Source organism: Phytophthora ramorum (genome assembly GCF_020800215.1).
Source record: "Phytophthora ramorum isolate Pr-102 chromosome Unknown Phyram_PR-102_s0002, whole genome shotgun sequence".
In the NCBI taxonomy this organism is placed as follows: domain Eukaryota; phylum Oomycota; class Peronosporomycetes; order Peronosporales; family Peronosporaceae; genus Phytophthora; species Phytophthora ramorum.
The window spans coordinates 2,982,592-3,004,053 of record NW_027150648.1 but is presented as its reverse complement, the minus strand read 5'-3'; the positions used below and the strand labels follow the sequence as shown (position 1 = coordinate 3,004,053).

The window sequence follows — 21,462 nt, the reverse complement described above, 5'->3', positions numbered from 1 at the left end:
GCGACAGGTACCGTAATCCTTGATACTATTTACCTGTCCAAAGACTTTTGATTGCGTACCGTTTCATCTTCCAATCACAATGCATCTTCAAGTCCCACTGTGCTTTACACCAATTGGAACACAGGGAATCCGCTGAGGGGGAGATCGAGCATTCCGCAACCATGGAGGCGGCGACGGAGCAGTTCCGCGTTCTCCTGGGCGCGTGTGTGGCCGTCAGCACCGCCGCCGCAGCGTCGACCGAGCCCCAAGATGTCGCGCTGCGAGTGCAGGCCGTGGACGCGCCACGAGTCTTAACCCCAGACCGACTGCAGTACTGGGATTTGCTATGCGGGGATTCGGCGTCTGCAGCATCGCTCTCATTAGCTGAAGATTTGGCGCTGTTGGTGTCCAGCACCAATATTTCCGCTAATCAGCAGCTGAGTTTGCTACGAGTCTTATTGCTGCATCCGTCGCTGCACTGCAACGGGCTCGTGCGATTGGCGCAAATGACGTTCAAGGGCTTCAAGTTGACCAAGCGTTGGGACGTGCTGCACGCCGTCTCGACCCAATTATTAGACGCCGTGTACGCCAAAATCATTCAAAAAGATACGCGGCAGCGAGCTTTGCGGTTCTACGTTGAGATTCTGGTGGGGTTCCAGCATTCGGCCGAACTTTTCGAGAAAAATGTGCCGAAACTCGTGAAATTGGCGGACTTATTCAGCGGAGACGACGCAGAAGAGAACAGGGAGCTCGTGCACCCATTGCTGGTGGCGTGCGCAGCTCTGGAGCATTGCCATCGAGGCTACGAGGCGGAAGCCATGACGCTGAGACGAGCTTTGAGACGAGCTTTCGGGTCCCAAGTGGATCGACCTACTGCTGCTGAGGCGGAGAGGCTGCTGAGGGCGAGCGCGTGGGTGCTTCCGGCTGATACAATGGACGAGATGCTGCCCAGTGTTGAAGGAAAATGGATCGTGGATGAGTTCATCAGTGACCAGCATGGAAACGGAGGACCGCAAAATGCAGGCTCGGTGTTGCTGAAAAAGACTACCAACTGCTTTGCGCACGAAGTGACGGCGACGATGATGGACAAAAGGGCGAAGAATAAGCTGGAGCTGACGGGCTATTTGTTTAAGAAAATACCAGAAATGCAGGTGTTGCTGTCACATCCGGAGATGATGGAAGTATCGACGTGGGAGCTCGAGGGACAGTGGAGGCAGCTGCATGATGAGAAGGGACCTGCAACGTCTACGGCGCTAATGGCCCCGATCTCAGCGCCAACTTGGGACTGCCGTGCATGTACGATGAACAATGAAGGAAACGCGACAAAGTGTACGACGTGTGGGACAGAGCGTCCAGCAGATGTGAATGTACCTACGATCCCTACCACCAGTAAAGGAAGCAACCCCGCGCCATTTTCGGCGGTGTTTAGCTCGGATTTGTCATTTATGCGTATGAGATGGTCACGTGGGGAGCAGCAAGGAGTGTGGCTTGCGCGAAGACAGACTACTGAAACATCTTTCGACCTTGCGGTATCGCTTGTTGATGCAAATGATGCTATGATGGACTCCACCAATTTGCCCGCTTTTGTGTTTTCTCCCAAGGGCAATCCGGCTAGTACGTTGGTTCTGGAACGAGGTGTACTTTCAACTTCAGACCGCACAGAGTTCACCGTTCAGGTCTGGATTCGACCGGAGCGTTCGCCGACAGAAAACGAGGCACAAATTGTTCTTGCAAACGGACACGACTTCGAGTTGTCATTGACGAGTGCCGGACATTTGGTGTGGCAGCTTGCTGGAGGACGGTATACTGTAACTTCCAGGGATGCTGTACAATTTGGTGTATTCTGTCATGTCACGCTTTCATTTGGTCAAGAAAGGGTAGGGCTTTTGATCGATGGTTCCGTCGCTGGTGAAATTGCGAGATCGGAGGTACTGGATGAGGCCGGTCCTTCTGCACCGGGCGCGTCGCTGCTAACTATCGGTGGTAGCTTTGAAAGTTGCGATCCCAACGAGAAAGGAAAGCCCCCAAGTTGTTTCTATGGACAAATGCTTGACCTGCGCATTTGGTCGACTTTGCTTTCCAAACTGGACGAGAGCTGGAGCATTTGGTACGCCTTAACTGGCCGAGAAGGGCACCTTGTCGGGTACTACCCGCTAGCTGGTGATTCGGAGCGGTTATTGCTGGACTTGTCGAAGCAGCAGAACCACGCATGCGTCTTTGAAGGATACCAGTCTCCGGACGCTGTCCACGACGCTACCGTCTCTATGGTTAGTACTTTCGCCCCCGCAACCTCGGTGGAATCTGTTCCCGTGAAGAATGCATTTGGGGTCTCACTCGGAAGCGAGTTTTTCGGGAGTGGCAAGTTTTCTTTACCTGACGGGTCAACTGACGGAAAGAGCGGCTTAAAAGTGGAATGCGGAGAATCCGGGGCCGCGCTATGGCGACAAAATGCTGTTTCCATTATGAGCGGTTTTCAAACATCTTTATCTATCGCATCATCAGATGAAGCACAGTCTTCTCAGAACACTGTTGTATTTGCTCTGTGCGAATCTTCATTCTGGGATCTTGTCCCCTTGTTGTCAGAGGCAGCAAAAATATCAAATGCGGATAATGGTGCAGTAAATAGTGAAGCAGATCCATCCCTGCGTAATTTCGATGGCTCCGCTATGCTTGTCAAAATCAGCTCGGATGTTGTTGCCCCAGGGATTCAAATGTACGAATTGGGATTGTTCATTTGGTCGAAAAGGCAGGGCAACCCACTTTCCCGCGCTTTTCGCGTTGCTGGAGGTCCATCTACAGCTCCATCCGACGTTGAAATCAAGTACAAGCTGCCTGAGCGTGTTTTATCGGTTGCTATTGGTGGTATTGGTGTGGTATTTGAAGTCGCGGTGGATCTCGAGCTCGCTCTTCGCGTGGAGCCAGACAGTTCAGTTCGTACGGGTCTAATTTTCCCGGCAGTGGAAGGCACGTCAAACGCAACTACGCTGATGAAGTGGAAGTTTGATTCGCATATTTACGGTTCGCCCGATGATGCTGTGAACTCTGTCGTGGGAAATGTCTATTCCTCTCTTCAGTCGAAGCGCTCAGGTGATGGCGAAGGTGAAAATAACAGCGAGAAGGCGACTACAATGTGTACTCGAGTGAGTACTGATGGCAGTGCAATTGAGCAGGAATCGTACGGGTGTCAAACCTGCAATCTCGTGCATGGAAACAGTATTTGTCGACCTTGTGCTATCATTTGCCACGAAGGTCATGAGCTTGTTGCATTAGGAGTAACAACAACTGCGTGCGCTTGTCGTGTTCGTGGTAATGACGTGTGTCGCTGCAGCAGTGCAGTAAAAGTTTCTGATTTCCCGATGCTTGGTCGGCCAGTGAACTCATCACTGTGGGGTTGTGGTAAGTGTACGGTGATCAATAGCATTGAACTCAAACTGTGCAGTGTATGTGGTAATAATGCGCCGGACCTAAGTACTGGTGCTAGTTCTGCAGCACTAGAATCAACCTGCACGGCACTGGCGTTAGTCGAACAGCCAAAACCTGCTGAGAATTGGGCATGCGAAGCCTGCACCATGTTAAACAGCGCAACTGCTACGAAATGCTCCGTTTGTGGTACCGCGCGATCGACCCAAGCTGAACCTGAGGTGGTCGAATCAAACCAAGAGAGCACAACGGACAATGGACTCGCCACACTATATTACGCAGCGGAGGATGCTGTAAAGCAGAACCACCCGGCCGCGACACAACCTACAGGCCCGTGGATTTGTACTGCGTGCACAATGGAAAACCAATCCGCTGACACAACGTGCCACATGTGCTCGACGCCGCGAGAAATTCCTATTGCGGATGCTGTTGACACCTCCGACGTGGTTATGGCTTTACCAGCGCCCAAACCCGACGCAATGCCTGCTTCTTCTCCTATGAGCATGGACATGGATGCAGTTGAAGTGGAGGCTGCCCCTGAAGCAGCCGCTGACTCACATGCGTCTAAGCTACAGAACGTGAAGCATCTGGATGAATATAAGCGCACGGCAGTTCTAACGTTCAGCCACTCTCTCGAGGTTGGAAACATGGACGACTCGGTGTGGGAAACGACAGGGGGGAAGATGCACATTGGCCTCGCCAAGAGCTTTGTGGGCGAGTATATTCGCGGTACATACCTGGAGAAGGACGGGAAAGTGAGTGGTCTTGCTCGGTTGACGGAGGACGGGGCATGGAAGTTTGATGGAAGATTTAAAAAGCTGAGTCAGTCGCAATCCAATGCTTGCACGCTTTACTGGGACAAACCTGCCTCTCGTTTCGACGGAAAATGGTATCGTGGTGACGGTTCGGGCGATTGGAAGTGTCTTGCGTCGCCGTATGCGTCTGACTTCTGCGGCCTTGCGCCTACGGATCCGGCGAAAAAGCCGAACGAGCTACAACCGTACTATGCCGGGATGGTCAACATGAAGCAAAATCTGACAAACGTGTGCTACCAGAACAGTTTTCTGCAAACTCTCTACATGACGCAAGACTTCCGGCGCTTGATCTTGTCGTGCGATTCTCATCATTACTTTGCTCCATATGCGGACGATGGAACTGTTAGCGGAGGAAACGTTGTGGCAACAATTCAAGATCTCTTCGCTCAGATGACCGCTTCTCAACGCCCTTTCCTGGCTACGCATGCTCTTCAACGATGCCTACCGTCTGAATTCAAGAATGGACGCCAGCAAGACACATCGGATTTTGCACACTTTTTGATTGACTCTCTTAGTCAGCAATTGAGTCAGCATGAAGTTACCACTGACGATATTGCATCGATTTTTGGCGGTCATCAAGCAACGATTTTAGCGTGCAAAATGTGCGGGAAGAAGTCGGTGAACCGCGAGTACTTCTGGGAACTACTTCTGAATATGATCGATCTTCGCTACACGCCAATCACAAGCATTGCCGCTGTAAGTGGATCTTCGATGGACATCCATACTCCAGAGGGTTATGAGCGTCTAAATACCGACCTGAACAAGGATCGCACAGGTGCACCATACGTGTACTTGTGTGTGAAAAGATCCCCCGAGCGCGCGACCGACACTTCAATGGACGATGACTGCGAGCGAATAATGCCGATCACTGAGCTGGTTGTAAAGGTGGCCTTGGCTACTGATCCAAAGCCCGCAATGCCGGGCTTTGAGCGTGTGGAGCTTGATCTAAACATCGGCGGTGGATCCACTGTCGGTGGAAAGAAGCAGGTATACCTTTTCTTCCGTCGCGAGCCTAATGGCTCACCTATCACAGACCTACAAGTGACCTACGGCAACGAGTCTATTCCTGATGGTTTCAAACAGATTCAAGTGGACCTGAACCAAGGCGATGGCTCCAAGGTGTACTTGTGCTACCGATGCGATATGCCGATCACGGATCTGAAAATCGTAAACAGCGGAATCCCAGGATACCGCATGGTGGACCACCTACTCAACGTTAGCCACGAAGACGCAGTGAAGCAGTATCTTGCGCTCAAGGTTGGGGGCAACGAACCCTGCCTTACAGACTTGAAGCTCGTTGAAGACGATGCCGTGTCAACATACGAAGAGCAAGGGTGGCAGTCGATTGGAAGTCCATTCGCTTCAGCCCCTCTCGCTGAAGTTACTCTTGGGGAAGAACCCATTGTACCAGCACAGCTAATGGTCCGCCGTGGCCATGGTAACCCAATTTTTGCGATTGATGTGTTCCGTGCACCTCGTCAAGTGCCCAAATACAACGACTACGAAGTGATTGAACTATTCCCAGCGGAAGCATCGTCGATGGATGTGAGCGCACAGGTGAAGGGCGACTGGATGGGAAATGAAGAGACAGACCGCGGGCGGAAGGCTGTGCGTCTCCGCTCAGTTTCAGGACCAATTTCAGATGCGCTACTTGTGAAGGGCTCGCTGGATGATAAGGGAGCACTATGTTGTGTCGCAACACGTGTGTCGTCATGGTCTGACTCAATTACAGCAGGATCAGCTCCAGCGGCCGAATCTGTTGTGCATGCTGATCCTACTTCGACTGTGGCTGCAACTAGCAACGCAGCCCCGCGAGTGTATCGTGTGTCAGGCTATTGGAAGAACGCAAAGGTGCCCAGTGCACAACTCCTAGACGTGGAGCTGCGACCGGCGCCCACTGGCGCGAGTGGCACTCCTACAGATATGTCATCGCAAGGAGTGCCGGCGCGTTTATATACCGTCAGCGGTACTATCGGGGATGGAAGAGGAAAGCCTATTGCCATTCAGGGCGTGCAAACCTCGCGGAAGGTAAAAATCAAATGGCCTATCTCCGGGATCGTGGTGCTTCGTGGCGACGAACGTGTCCCTGAAGGGGTACAGGTTGTTCGGGAGACGTGCTCTGGTCGGTCAGGCAACCTGCTGGCTCAGACTGCGTCACCTCATACGCTATACCTAGCAGTGAAACGTGAGGAAGCACCTGCTGATGGCTACATCACGGATGTTTGCGTGATTTACGGCGAGATCGATGCTGTCCCGGAGTATTACACTAGCATCCAAACAACACCTGCGGGGCACTCGGCAAATCTGAACGATGGTACATCAGGTGTGCCTGTCTTTATCTGCTTCCGCCGTGGTGGATCAGCATCGAATAGTGATGGTGCTTCTTCTGTTAGCTCGAAGAGTTTGATGGACCTTGCGCTGATGTGGACTTCGGGTGCACAACCTGACACGCTTCCTACAGGGTTCACAAAGATCCAACACACACCTCTCGGAATGGAAGCTAATCTGAATCAAGGTACCAATGGCGTGGCAATTCATATCTGCTACTCGAAATGCGACGCGAAAGATATCGTCAAGCCGCTGGAGAATGCAATCAACGGCGAATACGAAATTACCAGCTCGCCATTGCCAGCATTTGGTCGATTTCTCAGTCTTTCCGCCGTGGAAGAGCTCGAAGAAGCTCGAACGGTGGAGGGTAATTTTGGGATCGTATTGCATGCTCAGCTTGTCGGATCTATGAGTGGCATGCTGTACAGGTCGAAGCACCAGCAAGACAGCGGCAAAAAGAACCGCACGATTGTTGGTGCGTGGCGGATGGAGAGCCCAATGGCTGGTGGTGTGGGCGCGCCGACCATGAATGACTTCTTACCGTCAAGCTATCCTTTTGAGCTGATACTCAACGAAACAAGTACTGAGATGGATGGGTGGTGGAGTGGTGCTGAGGGTGCACCTGGTAGTGTTTCTAAGCCCACTGTCTCTGTCGTTACGCCAACCAGTGGCGGGGCTTCTACCAACGCACCGACACCTACCTCTGCTCCGACTGTTATTGGCGGCAAGTGGAAGCTCATTAAAGATTCGTACGTGCACGTGGCATTCAAGAAAGACTACAGCACAGAATGGCAGGATGGCCAACTTGTGTTTTCGGAACGTGTGTGGCGACACGATATCGAGTCCATGCTATCGCGCTTCGTTGCTACGCGCACATTGGGAGGCGATAATGCTCTCTCCTGCAGTGTGTGCCAACAAAAAACTGAGTCCCGGACGCACACAGTGATCTTCGAGCCACCAGAGCACCTTATCATCACGCTGAAGCGCATGTACTACGATTGGACCCAGCAGAAGGCGTGCAAGTGCTTGCATGATGTACGTTTCCCCGCACTATTAACGCTGCCGTCGTTGACTGCTGATGAGGAGCTTGCGATTTATGAATCCGCGAATGGAGAATCGTCGCACGCCAAACAGCAACATCAGTCGCGTCACTACGGTCTTTATGGTGTGCTCGTTCACTCTGGCCTCACGGCCAATTCGGGCCACTATTACAGTTTCTGTCGCGAGAGCGATGAGAGCACGCGGCAGCTGCATCTGGAAGACTCACCGCTGTCTCCGTGGATCAAGTTCAACGACACGAAGGTCGAGCGCTCGAACTGGAAGGAGATCAACCGACGCGTGAGTAGCACCGTGTCAGATACGGTGTACCTGTTGCTTTACAAGAAGCTTTCGTATGAGCCACCGACCACTGCGAAGAGTGACGGACACACTGATGCTGGCGACACGGACGGAGTGAACTCCGACGACGAGGAAGCTATGTTGCTGGCCAAGGCCATGGCGCTGTCCATGTCGGCTGCGAAGCACAACCAGCAGCGACAGGTTGGGGAGGAAGAAACCAAGAGCGAGGCTGATTCTTCCAACAACGAGGACACCTCACTGCTGTCCACCAGCACGGTAACCAAGGCACTCCTCAAGAAGGTACGCTTGAGCAGTATTTGTCGCTGTGCGGACATGTTCACTCACGTGCCCTTGCTGTTTGTTATAGGTGGAGGAAGAGAACGCGACGTTCCTGCACGATTCGTTGGCCGCTACCTCCAGCGCGCTGCACGCCGACGACTTACACACATTGCTTGTGCTGCGCCATTCGCTACCGCTGCACCTACGCTCGCTGTTGGACGAGATCTGCTAATAAAACGACTGCATGTTCATTCCTTGGGGTGGTGGCTTGTAAATGGAATAGAGTGGAGTTCGAAGAGGCATGTGCATTAGTTTTCGCTATCGTTTCCTCGAGTGTCACGAATATGAACGGTGCGGCGAGACCGAAGGGTAAAGTAGAAGAAAGCCACGAATGCTGCTGCGAACAGCTCAGGTAGCAGGAACATCCAAGCTAGAAAAGGAAAGACAAGCAACTGGAAAAGCAGAGAGGGCCGCGAGGACACTATTGTTGCAAAGCGACAACGATTATCGCTTTCACGCAGCGGCGGCGACCACGGCATGGCGCTTGAACACGCCGGCTTGCTCGCCTTGCGCCTGCTCCCATCTCGCGAGTTTGCTGCGGTAGGTCTGGATGAGGAACTTGAGAGCCGTAGGACCACCAATGACAGCCTCCAGCTTGTCACGACTGCGTAGATCCAGCAATGTTAGCTCAGGCAGCCCCTCCGAGATGAAGAACACCGAGTCCGATGTGAGCTTCGTGCAGCCCCAGAGACGCAGTTCCTTGAGGCGAGTCATCGACGAAGCCACGTTCATAATAGCAGCATCAGTGAGACGCGAGCACTGCGACAGATTCAGCGAGCGCAGGCCAGGCAACGACCTGCACAGCACGTCCACGCCCTTGTCCGAGACCTTGTAGCAGTAGCGCAGGTTCAGGTCCTTGAGCTGCGGCAGGTGCGCAGCCACGGCCGCCACGACCTTGTCGTCCACCTTGTGCGCATAACGCAAGTTGAGTCTCTCCAGCTGTGAGCAGTGCTGCACGACGTGCACAATAGCCGCATTGTCCACATTATGGCACCCCCACAGACTTAAGTCCCGGAGCTGCGTACACTGAGCAATAGCACGAACATCTTCACCTTTCACCGTGTGGCAGCCCAGCAAGTCCACGACCCGCAGCGTCTCGCCGTTCCTATTCAGCAATTTCTTCAGCGCCACGCGGTCCACCGCCATGTCCCTGAGTCTCAGCTCCCTCAGATTTCCACACATGTCGGCAATGAGTCCCAACGCCTCAGCGCCCACGGACGTGCACCGATTAAGCTCCAAAACCTTCAGCGGCATCAACGCCGCCTTGGCCCCGTCACTCTTCAGCACTTGAGCATCAAACCCGTCGCAACTAGCGAGCCGGAGCTCCGCCAGTCCCGTGGGGGTCGAGTGCTTAAGTACCGCGGTCCAGAAGTCCCCGCTCTCGTTCTTGAACTTGTTCGCGCACAAATGCTCCGTCTTGTCACGACACGCGTCGCACTCGCCGCAGTAGGACGCCACCACGGGGGCCAAGGGCTCCCGACTCAGCAGCGACTTGGTGCTGCTCAGCAGTGCGAACTGCTCTCTGATGCTCAGAAAGTCGAGCACCTGGCGGAGACTCTCGCTGGCAAGAGCCTCGAAGCCGCCGTGGACCTGTTGGGACGCCGCCATGACGGACGAGTCCACCTGGAAAGGAAAGGGTACGTGTACTCAATGGGAGGGGGTCTCGGGCTTATTCGGACTGCCAAAAGGCCGTGCGGGTTTCGTGCGAGCGCTGGTTGATCCACTGGTGCTGCGGGCAGTCCTTCAGCATCCCTTGGAGCTGCTGAACGGACTTGAACGAGGGGCGCGACGCTTCCTCTCTGTGTCTTCGGACAGGGGGGCGGACGCGGAAGGAGCGGCGTGAGTCGGGGACTGAAAAGCGTTGAGAACGAGGAGCAACGAGGACGAGAACGAGGACGAGGACGAGGACGAGGACGGGGGAGAAGACCGACCACTTGAGACTCTCTCGGCGAATTGCGGAATGAACTGAGTTTGGGGGTTGCTACGCTACATATGGATTTTCTCTCGCTGTATATTTCGGACGGTCTCGATGAAGGGGCCTCGGATCCGATTGAACTTTTGGTGGCTGTCAGGTTGTGCATCATCTCATGAAGGAAAGGTGCTGTGCTGCTAGTTGCTGCGAGTCGACATGTATGGCAGAAGACACGTCGGAGGCACGTGGCAGGAGCGCACTATCGTTTGGGCATGTTCAACACATGCATCGGTGATGACGAGGGAGTACGTGGCGCGCACAAGGCACATGATCGCAGCTCGGCGCATCCCGGTGAGACCACACACATCCAGGAGTCTGTACATGCAGTCACGCTGACGCAAAGGGAGCGGATTCGAGAAACTTTCAACTTGGAGTGTTACTACTGTGCAGGGGACGCTGCTGCCTACCACGGAAGCTCCGCGTTGGGGTATGTCGGGTCCGCGTTCAGGAACTTGCCCGTGTCCTTGATCGACAGCTTGTCGGTGACGTTGGCAATGGCCGCCGCAACGTCAGCGGGGTTGAGAGCGCCCAGGTTGCCCGTCAACTCCGTGTCCACGTATCCGGGGTGCACGGCCACGACGGTGACGTTGCTCTCTCGCAGGTCCACGGCTAAGGAGCGCGTGAGCATGTTTACTGCCGTCTTAGACGTGCAGTAGCTGTACTGGCCGCTGAAGTGAGGGTTATCTTCAGTGTTGAGGGTGATGCTGCCCAGCAGCGACGAGATCTGCACGACGGAAGCGGAGCCGTGATTCTTGGCTGCGAGCTGAAGGTTGGACTGCAGTGCACGCGTGACGAGGAACGGACCCACAACGTTCACTTCGTACACATTCACGAACGTCTCCTTGGTGGGCTCGGCGATCTCAGTGAGGAAGCCCGTGCCAGCGTTGTTGATGAGCAGGTCGATGGCCACTCCGTCCAGTTGACGGGCCGCCTCGGTCACGGATGCTGCTTCGGTGGTGTCCATGGTGACGATCTTGAAGGGTGAAAGTGCGGCGAGCTGTTGTCATGAAAGACATGAGAAGTGTCAGTGCAGAGCTGTCCAAGGCAATCGCTAAAAGGCCTTTGTATGCACCTTCTCGGTGTTGCTGTTTACACGAGCCGTGCCGATAACGTTCCATCCAGCTTTGGCGAAGTGGGTAGCCAAGGCAAGGCCGATGCCGCGCGTACTTCCCGTAACGAGAACCGTCTTCTTGGTGGTAGTCATTGTTGGAGGTTGGAGTTTGTTTCGGGGTAGAGAGCTAATTTAAAAGTGAGTGTGGAGCTCGGGCGACGAATGCGAGGCACGGGATCGGAAGAGGAGGCGTGGGTACTAACCCCCAACAAGTAAAGCGGTTGTTAGGAAGCAGCCTCCGAAGCCAAACACCAGTGTCCTGCTGCCACAGCTTGCTTGATGCTGGAAAACTTACATACAGTAAAAAAAAAACTTAGGTATTTTGTATGCCAGCGCAATCACCACGATGATGAAATGAGACAATGCCCCGCAAGTTCCTGGCAGACACCATAAACAATTAAACAATTGCTATGCAGGTGGCACCGCCACAGCAAGATGGTTGCCGCATGCGCGAGCATACCGTACTCCATGACGAGCAGCACGTCACAAGCTCAATCCGGCGATCGTATATTTACCCAAGCAAGCTGGTGGCCTGGGGCTTGCATCGATAGCAATAGCGTGCAAGGTCCAGAGGGCCAAACACGCTCTGCAATGGCTAACCCAAAGAGGGGACAGGTACTCGTCGGCATGGCGGGCCTGGGCATTCAGAGAAGCAGCGCAGGACTGGGAGCAAGGCATCTCACCGCACCCGATCAGTGTAAGGCGTCCGGCGCGCGGACTCCGAACACCAGGAAACACGCTACAGCAGCTCATCGGCTCGTGGATCGGGCCCAACGAAATGCCGAACACCGAGGCAGCTCACCAGCAGGATCAGGAATTCGACATTCTAATGACAGGAGCCATAAGTTGGATGCGGGCCGACGAATGGACACTGGAATTACCAAGAAGGCTTACGCAACGAGTCATGCAACAGACAAAGGTTGAGACTGCCTTCTGGCCGGTCTACCAATGGGCTGATAACCCGTGGATCAGGGACCAACAAGGCAAAACACTCAACCCGCAGAAGTTCAACAGAATCCGGCCATGTACGCTAGGAGACCTGCATATCCAAAGAATAGGCGAAAGGACGTGTGTCATGGAGATTCCACCCAAGGGGCCGAAGCACCACTCGCAGCCCAAGCTCCGGCAGTGGGGCATAGCAATCCTGATGAGTTCACCGAGAATGGAGATCGGAGAAGAATTGAAAGTAGGAACGGAGCAGCGCTTTCGGCATCTGCCGAAGTTAAGAGAAGCTTACATATGGACAAGCGCGAAAGCCGGCAGGATCGAGGGGCATCAGAGCAGGGCAGACACCAGGAAGGAAGAGGTGATTGCATTGACCCAGCAAAGCGACGGGATTCACTGGAGTATCGCCAGCGACAACGCAGACACCGACGCAACCAGCGAGGACTGTCAACTACTGCGGAAGCGACAGGAGAAGGGGGGCATAGTCTTCTTCGCCCATCCGGCTCTGCACAGATTCCCATGGGAAGTGCCGGACTCCATCGCAAATCAGCATGTACTGAAGGCACTCCTGAAACAACCGTATAGGAGATATCGGAACGCCGAAAAGGGCCTAGACAGAGCTATTTCTCAACTACAGGAGACAGCTGGGGCCAGCGCATGGCAAGCAGCAGCATTGACGCAACTTCCCAAACAATTATGGGCTCACCGTCAAGAGCTAACTGAGTATCAGGTGTGGACGACGTACAGAGTGGCGTTGAGACAACTCAATTTGTACTATGAAGGACGAGAACACGACAACAGTTGCAGGAAGCTGCCGTGCTGCCGGAACTCCAAGGAAACCATGGAGCATATCTTCTGGAAGTGTCCATGCGCTCAAGCTTGCTGGCAGAAGCTCATAAGCCATTGGACTGCGGAACAGTGGACAAACACCAGCTTAAACAGCTTCCAAGCAAGCTGTGCCAGTAGGAAAGCACCCCCCGTATCAACGGTGATACGAACAGCGATCCAGAAGATCGACCCGGATGCAGCAGACCAATATGAGGGGGTCTGGAACCGACTATGGCGAGTGTTGTGCAGCGTATGCATTACAACGCTATGGATCCAACGCAACCAAGTCGTATTCAAGAATGAGGAGGTAACCATCGATGGTAGTGTGAGGACATTTTGGGAATCCAGCATGAGGCAAATTCGAGCGATCGCAAAACGGGAACGACGAAGAGCAGATACGAAGATCCAAGGAACACGGCTGCTATTGATGCAGCAGCATCTAGCTAGGACACCAAGAGAGAAGTCGCGAAAGGCGGCACGCCCCGTACAACCACCGGACTCACACGAGGAACCGGCGTTGCTAACCAGGCTCAAGACATACCAGACATCCTGCAACCACTGATAATGGCGTAATAGACAAGTCTGAATCTCTCTACTCCATGACGAGCAGTTGGTGAGCGCACAATACGAGAAAAAAATATTTGGTCGGATTCAGACTACTGCACATAGGGATTTGCTAGAAATACCAGGTACATGTGCAGGTACGGTACAGTAGTACCAGATATTAGTGGGTTTGCGGCCTCTCCGCCGTTTTCTTCACCAATGATTTTCGCCCGCACTTCGAGTTTGCGCGATGGAGGATAGGCATCCCATGAAGCGGAAGCGTAAATACCGGAAGTCGACGCACGCCATTCTCAAGGTGCGACACCGTCGCTCCACTTTGGCGTCTATATTACGATTCTTGAGTGTATTTTATTTCTCACTGGATACCAGGAGGAGAAGGAAGCGTTGGTGGGCGACATTGAGGCGCTGACTGCTCGACTCCTAGAGCTCAAGACGAAGGCATTTGGAGCTCAGGATGAGGAGGAAGACGCCGACCGAAGGTGCAAAGACAAAATGGTAGAAAACCGTATCTTGCGACGTGCAGTTCACAAACAACAGGACCAATTCACTGCTGTGCACTCGTTGGTCAACGAGTATGCACTCTCTGTAAGCTGTGACAATGGATCACCACTACATTCCGATACTAAGTCGCAGTGTATCGTCTTCGCAGGACACGGAGGCGGGGAGCTCGCTGCACCGATTTACCCACCTGAACAAGGACGAGAGTTTTCGGCGTGCTGTACTTGTCGCTATGAAGCCGGACGTTATAAGTCGCGGACTTCGCCTGCTGCAGCGTCGAAAGCCTCAAGTGCATCAACCTTGGCGATCAATGCACGATGACCACGGGTTCGAAGCATCGACTCGCGACTACTACGCGTCATCCTTTGCAGTGATGCCATTCAAGCGCTTCAGCACGGTACAACAAGCATTCGAGGCGCTCATCGTGTACTTCGGTAACCTCGAAATCAGTCGCTCCGAGAGGTTTGGAAGCGTTACCATCCGCGAGGACAACGACAGCTTCAATGCGGATATTGCACAAAATCGACTCGTGACAACGACGCTGGGTGGATGTGAAATGGAGTCCAACACGGTTTTCTTCTCCAAGTTTGTGGAAAGAGGTATCGATGTGGATCAACCCCGCGGTTACGGTATTGTTGTTTGCGACTTTGTGGACGAAGATGATCGCTATCCATTTCACCCAGAGGCACGGGTTCGACGAGATTTGAGTTCGGTGTTGGAGATCAGCTCGTGTGTTCGACAGAAGCCGACGTATGATAACACCAGGTTGACTGGGGATGAGGTAGATGAAGAGGTTATCGTGGTTTTAACGCGGTGGGTGCATACACGATTGCATTATCCAAGTTTTACACTTCAAGCCAATCACTGGGAGGAAATGTGCGAACACACTGAGCGATGGATGCAGTTGCTGCAGCCATCCCTGCTGGAAACGCTGCTGTAAGATTTTGAATTCACAGTATTTGCGGGACCAGGTTGGCCCATAATATGCCATGCTGCTTTATAGTCTATTCTGCAAGCTATTTGCAGGCACGCTTTGGCTTACTGGTGAACGAAGTGCAGCGAAGCTCGTGCCTAGCTCGATGTTACTACCTGGCGGTAGAGGTGACGCACCAAGAGCCGATTTGCGCCAGTGACTATCCTCAGAGGTCAAGGTGCATATTTGCATTTCCAGACCTCCAGTGTTCACATCGATTGCTTGAACCTTCCTCGGGCGATAGACGAACCATAGAATCACTTGTACGATCGCTAGCGCAGCCCCCGCAACATTCGGAATCATCACAAACATGTCCGGTTCGATAAGCGTCAGCACAACCCAAAGCAAACAGTTGATGGCGTTTGTGAGGCACATCGTAAAAGGCAACGACGCAGCAGACTTGGTTAGCACGACCTTCTTGATGGTAGCGAGGGGTGACCCAAACATTCCGATGGACACACCAACTGAGATCCACCCGATAGTCCTATTCACCCCGCTCCGTGACTGAGAGGTAACGCTTGTTGTCAAAGCGGCAACAGTGTAAACGACCACTAGCACGACGACGAGCAAATTGATTCCAAAAATGAGACGGACGGCTGCGCGATTTTCAGTCCACTTGTAGAAAATTCCGATGAACGCGGCGGACGTGAAAATACCAAAGACCGCGACCACAAACAAAGGAAAAATATTGTTCACCAGGTACCCGTAGATCGCGAGAACGCAGCAGGTTGTTTCGAGGAGAATGACAGGTAGGACTGCGACTTCGCTGGTGGCCTTCGTTTTGTAGATCCGGTAGAAATCTGGGAATGGAGATACTCGTACGAAAATTGATGACAAAATGGTGAGCACCACGAAGACAGAGTGCGCTGTCGACGAGGAGTCTGTCATAATTGGCGCTGCTGTGTGGAGGCTGTAGAGTGGGGCGAAACTTTCGAGCAATGCGAACGTTGTTGCAAATTCGTATATGGCCACAGGCGCGTATACCAGCGAGCTGGCGACTTTGCCTTTTGTTGCTTTGTAGTAATGGTTGCACGTTACTTCATCAAAACTCGAGTGTTTGCGCGCCAACATCACGACAGATGGCGGTGATCCTCCTTGGTGAAGCAAATCAGACGAATATGCCACCGGTGGCAACGGTTTGGCGCTTAGAAATTCGTTGGGTATTTACGTTTCGGGTGTACATGCTCAACGGATGCCCGCGTTAATCAAACCATAGTGATGCTTCTAGGTTCGGAGGTATATTGCATCGATTCATTTACATGAGAGCTCCCACACTTTCGATGTGGTGCAGAGGGCGTTGACTTGCGTTTTGTGGGGTCAACATGGCGAGGTCGTCGACACTGCTATTGTAACAGTCTTGCGCCGAGGAAGGTCTTGCTTGGCGTGTCCGGCGTGCGGTCCTTGGGTAGGCAGGTGACGAGGTTGGTGGAGGGGTTGTTGCTATTGAAAGCAAATTGAGAAGTGATTGAGATTGAGCTGTTTGCTTTTACGGATGTCCTTGAGACCACTAGTGTACTACCCTAAAGCCTATCCTTCTCTAATCTCAGCTGCTATCTGTTCTACCAATGATCTTGTCTAAAATATCCACGTAGTTGTAGTTTCATCAAAAATCCAGTTCCCATACTGGATATTATCAAATCTTGATGATTTAGACCAATCAAATTAATGATTATCGGACGTATCAGATTCTTGTTCTTATCCTTGAATATCTTGCGCCATTCAGATATTGGTAGACATGCATACGAAAATTTATTGTTCAACCAGATTGGTTGTAGTTGCGGCAATACCTGCCGCTGACGGCAACTGCGTCACATGACCTCCCTTCAAGAAGACGCCTATTTTGAAAATGGCTTCGGTCGCTTCTTGGATTTCCAATAGAGGTCGATGAGCCCAGGAATCTGCTTTAGATTCTCAATGGGTTCCCAGGTTGCATCAGCTCTGAATTCACCTAGCCACCAAATCTTGTACTGCGGTTTTCCCTTGTACATGCGGTGATCAATCACCGCTTCAACGAGTTGTCCTTCGGTTCCATCGGCTAACACGACTTTGTTCACCTGCTGCCTTCGCTTTGGGTCCTTGCGATACGGTTTCAGCAATGATGTGTGGAACACAGGATGCAACTTTAATCCCTTCGATAATCCCAACTCATAGGAATCTTTTGAGATCTTCTTTATCACTGGAAAAGGTCCAATGTATCGTGGAGCGAGTTTCTTCGACTGGGCATACCCCTTGTGACGGATATCCAAATTCTTTCCGTCTAAAAGCACCATGTCGTTGACTTCGAAGTTCTGGACAAGTCTATTCTTGTCGTAATAATACTTCATACGCTCCTGCGCCTCGCTCATACGGTCTTGTGCGACCTTGAGTAGAGTCTCTTGCTGAAGTAAAAACTCTTGCGCTGTTTTCTCCAATTTCTTAAACTCCGGATCTGATGCCACATCGTCTGGCATGTAGGGGACATATCCTAGATCCGCTTCGAACGGCGACATTCGAATCGTGGAGTGTACACGTCGGTTGTAGGCAATTTCTGCCAAATGGAGATATTCATCCCAGTCATTTTGAGCTGGGTTGACGACACCTCGAAGATAATCTCCGATAAATCGATTTGTCCGTTCCGTTTGTCCATCTGTTTGGGGTCGGAAAGCCGATGACAAGTTGTGCTGCGTACCAAGCGCACTCACAATACTCTGCCAAAGTTTGGACGTAAACTTGGTGTCTCGATCGGATATAATGGTTTTGGGTAAACCGTGATCCTTTACATAATTCTTCATGAACACGTTAGCGATATCTGTGGTGTTGTCCGTTGTCTTCGTCGCAACGAACTTCGCTCGCTTTGTCAGCCGGTCAACGATTACCATAATCGCATCGCAACCTTTGGTGCTGACAGGCAGTGACACTACAAAATCCATTGAGATGTCTGTCCACCTACCCGAAGGTATGTCTAGTGGTTGAAGTAGTCCCGGCGGCTTGGTTTGTCTCGCCTTGTTGCGCTGACACATTTCACATGTGTTGACATAGCGCTGGATGTACTTCATCATCTTCGGCCAGTAGTATTTCTCGCGTACTGCCAAATAGGTCTTATAAAACCCTGGGTGTCCTGCTGCTACTGCATCGTGATTCTCGCAAATGACTCGATTCTTCAGATCTTCGTCATCAGGGATGTACAATCGTGGAGTCTGGTCTTCCGCAGTTTGATAGAAAAGAATGTCATCCTGTAAGGAGTATTTAGGCAATTCATCCCCTTGCTTCAGCTTCTTGATGATCCACTGTAGATCCTTGTTCCACGAATACATCGACTTCGCCGTTTGGGCCACTGTCACCTTGTTTGGTACAATCGTTGCCACAATTTCACGATTCTTGGCTGCTTCCAGTAGCTCTTGTAAGCTTACTTGAGCAGCTTTCAGTTCAAACTCTGGATTTCGTGACAATGCATCAGCCACGGTATTCGTTTCTCCGGGAATCCACTTGAACAAAGGCTGGAATTCAGCAAGCTCATTGAACCATCGTGCAACGCGTCGGTTTGTAGTCTTCTGAGTCAGAATCATCTCAATACTTTTGTGATCCGTTTCGACCGTAAACGGTCGGTCAAGAAGATACACACGCCATACTCGAAGAGCATGCATGATCGCGAGCAACTCCTGTTCTCGAACAGGGTAGTTTAGTTCTGCTGGCTTCATCTTCCGGCCAGTATACGCGATTGGATGCTCTAGCCCTCCCTCCTTTTGAAACAAGACTCCCCCGATTGCAAAATTCGAGGCGTCCATGCGAATACCAAAAGGTTTTGTGAAGTCAGGAAGGCCGAGAACTGGTGGTGAGGCTAACCGGCGTTTAAGCTCTTTGAAGCACTTGAGTTGATCGTCCGAGAGTTCAATAGTCTCTCGTGGACGCTTTCCCTTGATGCTGTCATGAAGTGGTCCTGCAAATTGTGCAAAGTCCTTACAGAATCTGGACACATAGACCGTAGTTCCTAAGAAGCTCTCCATTTGCTTCTTGGTCTTGGGAACAGGCCATTCTGCGATGATGCGAACCTTGTCTGGATCCATTCGGACTCCTTTTCGTCCGACGAAATCTCCTAGGCATGGAATCTCGTCCACACAGAACTGACACTTGGATAATTTGATGTAAAGTTGCTGTTCTTCACATCGCTTGAGCACACGATCTAAAGCTTCAAGGTGCTCTGCGACATCTTCACTCGGGGTGAATACGTAGATGTCGTCAAAATAGATCCTCATCACGTCTCTTAAGTCCCTAAAGACTTTCTGTAAAAGACGGTTAAATGTTCCGGGACTACCACTGAGTCCCATTGGAGTAACGAGGTATTCAAATAGACCATCAGGGGTCGAAAAAGCTGTAAACGGTATGTCCGATTCACGTAGCTTAACTTGGTAGTAACCCCACAGTAGGTCCATGCACGAAAACCAATGACTGCCCGCCATGGCATCAAAGGTATCCTCCTTGCGCGGCATTGGTATAGCCGGCAAAATTGTCGCTAGATTTAGCTGACGATAGTCGTGCACAATGCGCCATCCAACAGGCTTCTTGACACAGAACGTCGGCGCGGAAAATGCAGACGTGCTTGGTCGAATAATGCCCGCTTGAACCATCTCTTTGGTCCAATCTTGAATTGTGATGCGCTGATCAGGGCTCTGGCGCCATTGTTTCACCGAAATAGGCGTGGTACCAGGCTGGAGAAGGATTTCGTGTTCGATCCCTTCTCGTACAGGAGGCGTCTCGTTTGGAAGTTCCGTGCGAAAAACAGTATCCGCATACTTGCGTAGTATATCATACGCTGGATTATCCTTAAGTGCCTCCCATCCTTGACTCTTAAAGCGTTCTGCCTTCTCAGAGTCATGCGGATTGATGACAAAGATTGCTTCAATGTCCTTGTCATGACGCAACATTCTTAGAAATTGTTGAGCTGAAATAAGTCGCGTCTTGCCATATTGGCCTTTGTGGCCATGCTGCCGATAGTGGTTGAAAATCTCGCGACTTTGGTCGATACGAGATCTGCGTTGTCCAGCGACTCTTCTAGCTGGGCGTTGCTTAGGCAGTCTTAGTTGAGCATCTTGCTCATCCTCCATCTTGATGCGTGGTGTGACCTGCCCTGTACTCCAGTCGATATCCGGGTTTTGCTCTCGCAGCCACATCATGCCCAGAATAACATCCTTGTTTTCTGGAACGGGCATGACTTGGAAGGTTCCCGACGTCAATGGGAAACCTGGTAGCTGCAGATTCATCTCCACGGTTCGACGCGGACGGTGTACCACTTGGTCATAACCAAGGTCGACCTGCATCAACTCGCCTTCGGTTACATCCAGCCCAAGCGTTTTCACCAATTCCTCAGATACGCCATTTAAGCTGCATCCATTATCAATGAAAATGGTGACGGATCTCTCTTGACCCGTTTCTTTGTACGCATGAGCCTCGGCTTCCAAGATAGCATACAGTGCGCCGCTGATGTACCTATTTGCTTCCTTACGTTTTGGAGCGGTACATTGCGGGGAAATGTGGCCAACTTTGCCACAGTTATTGCATGTAGCTGTTTTCGTCCAGTCATCATTCTTGTTCTTCTTCTTCTCGAATCGCTTTGGTTTCTGCGATGTCGGCTTGATTGAACGTTTACCGGATTCGGCCGGTGACTGCGATGACTTGGACGGAATGCGAGGTGGTTTACCCGAGTAATGTGCAAACTCGAAGTTAGAGGCAATCTCCATAGCGTCTTGAAGCGTACTCGGACTTTCTTCTTTGATTTTCTTCGCGGTTTCTTCCCGTAGTCCATTCTGGAAAAAGAAACGCTTCTCTAGTTCACTTATCTCTAATTCAGTTTGAGACAACAAGTCTTGGAACTTAGAGACATATTCGTGGATTGTTTCCTTTTGTTTTAAGTGAAACATCCGCTCGCGAAGATCATACTCGAAGTCCTTGGGTCGGAAACGTGTACGCAGTTGACGCTTGAACAGAGACCATGTTTGGTGAACGCTCATGCGCTCACAATCCGTGATAAAGGCACGGTACCAATTCAACACGGACTTGCCCAAGTTACTGGAGATTAGCGTCACAAAGTCTGACGAATCAGCTTCCATTATGTGACGCTTGTTGGCATAGTACTGTTCAGTAGCGAAGATCCATAGCTCAATGTCTTCGCCGTACTTCCCTTCATACACAGGAGGGTCCTTCTTCTTGTGTTCGCCTCTTGATGCAACGAGGAATTCAAAACGCTCGTTAGCCTGCTGCATTTGGGCTTGCATTTGGGCTTGCACCTGGGCTTGATATTGTTGTTGCTGCTGTGTAAGATACACTAGTAACTGCTGCATGGACATCGTATCGGGTCCATGACTTGATTGCGCAGCTG

The 21,462-nt window shown here is 51.9% G+C and overlaps 5 protein-coding genes across 5 annotated transcripts; 3 read left to right on the top strand and 2 right to left on the bottom strand.

The window, feature by feature from the left end:
* Nucleotides 1–161: 161 nt before the first annotated feature.
* On the top strand, nt 162–2,925 carry KRP23_2399 (uncharacterized protein; the record flags this gene model as incomplete). The annotated part of the gene is made up of 2 exons (XM_067887131.1): nt 162–1,907; nt 2,863–2,925. 2 exons carry the CDS (start codon nt 162–164, stop codon nt 2,923–2,925), a joined length of 1,809 nt encoding a protein of 602 aa, XP_067749746.1.
* Nucleotides 2,926–3,788: 863 nt separating this feature from the next.
* On the top strand, nt 3,789–8,391 carry KRP23_2398 (Ubiquitin carboxyl-terminal hydrolase 38; the record flags this gene model as incomplete). Its single annotated transcript, XM_067887130.1, has 2 exons — nt 3,789–8,180; nt 8,248–8,391. 2 exons carry the CDS (start codon nt 3,789–3,791, stop codon nt 8,389–8,391), a joined length of 4,536 nt encoding a protein of 1,511 aa, XP_067749745.1.
* A 281-nt stretch (nt 8,392–8,672) lies between these two features.
* KRP23_2397 (F-box/LRR-repeat protein 14) lies at nt 8,673–9,827 on the bottom strand (the record flags this gene model as incomplete). Its single annotated transcript, XM_067887129.1, has 1 exon — nt 8,673–9,827. One exon carries the CDS (start codon nt 9,825–9,827, stop codon nt 8,673–8,675), a length of 1,155 nt encoding a protein of 384 aa, XP_067749744.1.
* A 4,041-nt stretch (nt 9,828–13,868) lies between these two features.
* KRP23_2396 (uncharacterized protein) lies at nt 13,869–15,077 on the top strand (the record flags this gene model as incomplete). Its single annotated transcript, XM_067887128.1, has 3 exons — nt 13,869–13,934; nt 14,009–14,224; nt 14,289–15,077. The coding sequence occupies 3 exons, from the start codon at nt 13,869–13,871 to the stop codon at nt 15,075–15,077; spliced, it is 1,071 nt and encodes a 356-aa protein (XP_067749743.1).
* Nucleotides 15,078–19,350: 4,273 nt separating this feature from the next.
* KRP23_2395 (Retrovirus-related Pol polyprotein from transposon 412) lies at nt 19,351–21,358 on the bottom strand (the record flags this gene model as incomplete). Its single annotated transcript, XM_067887127.1, has 2 exons — nt 19,351–19,403; nt 19,483–21,358. 2 exons carry the CDS (start codon nt 21,356–21,358, stop codon nt 19,351–19,353), a joined length of 1,929 nt encoding a protein of 642 aa, XP_067749742.1.
* Nucleotides 21,359–21,462: the final 104 nt, after the last annotated feature.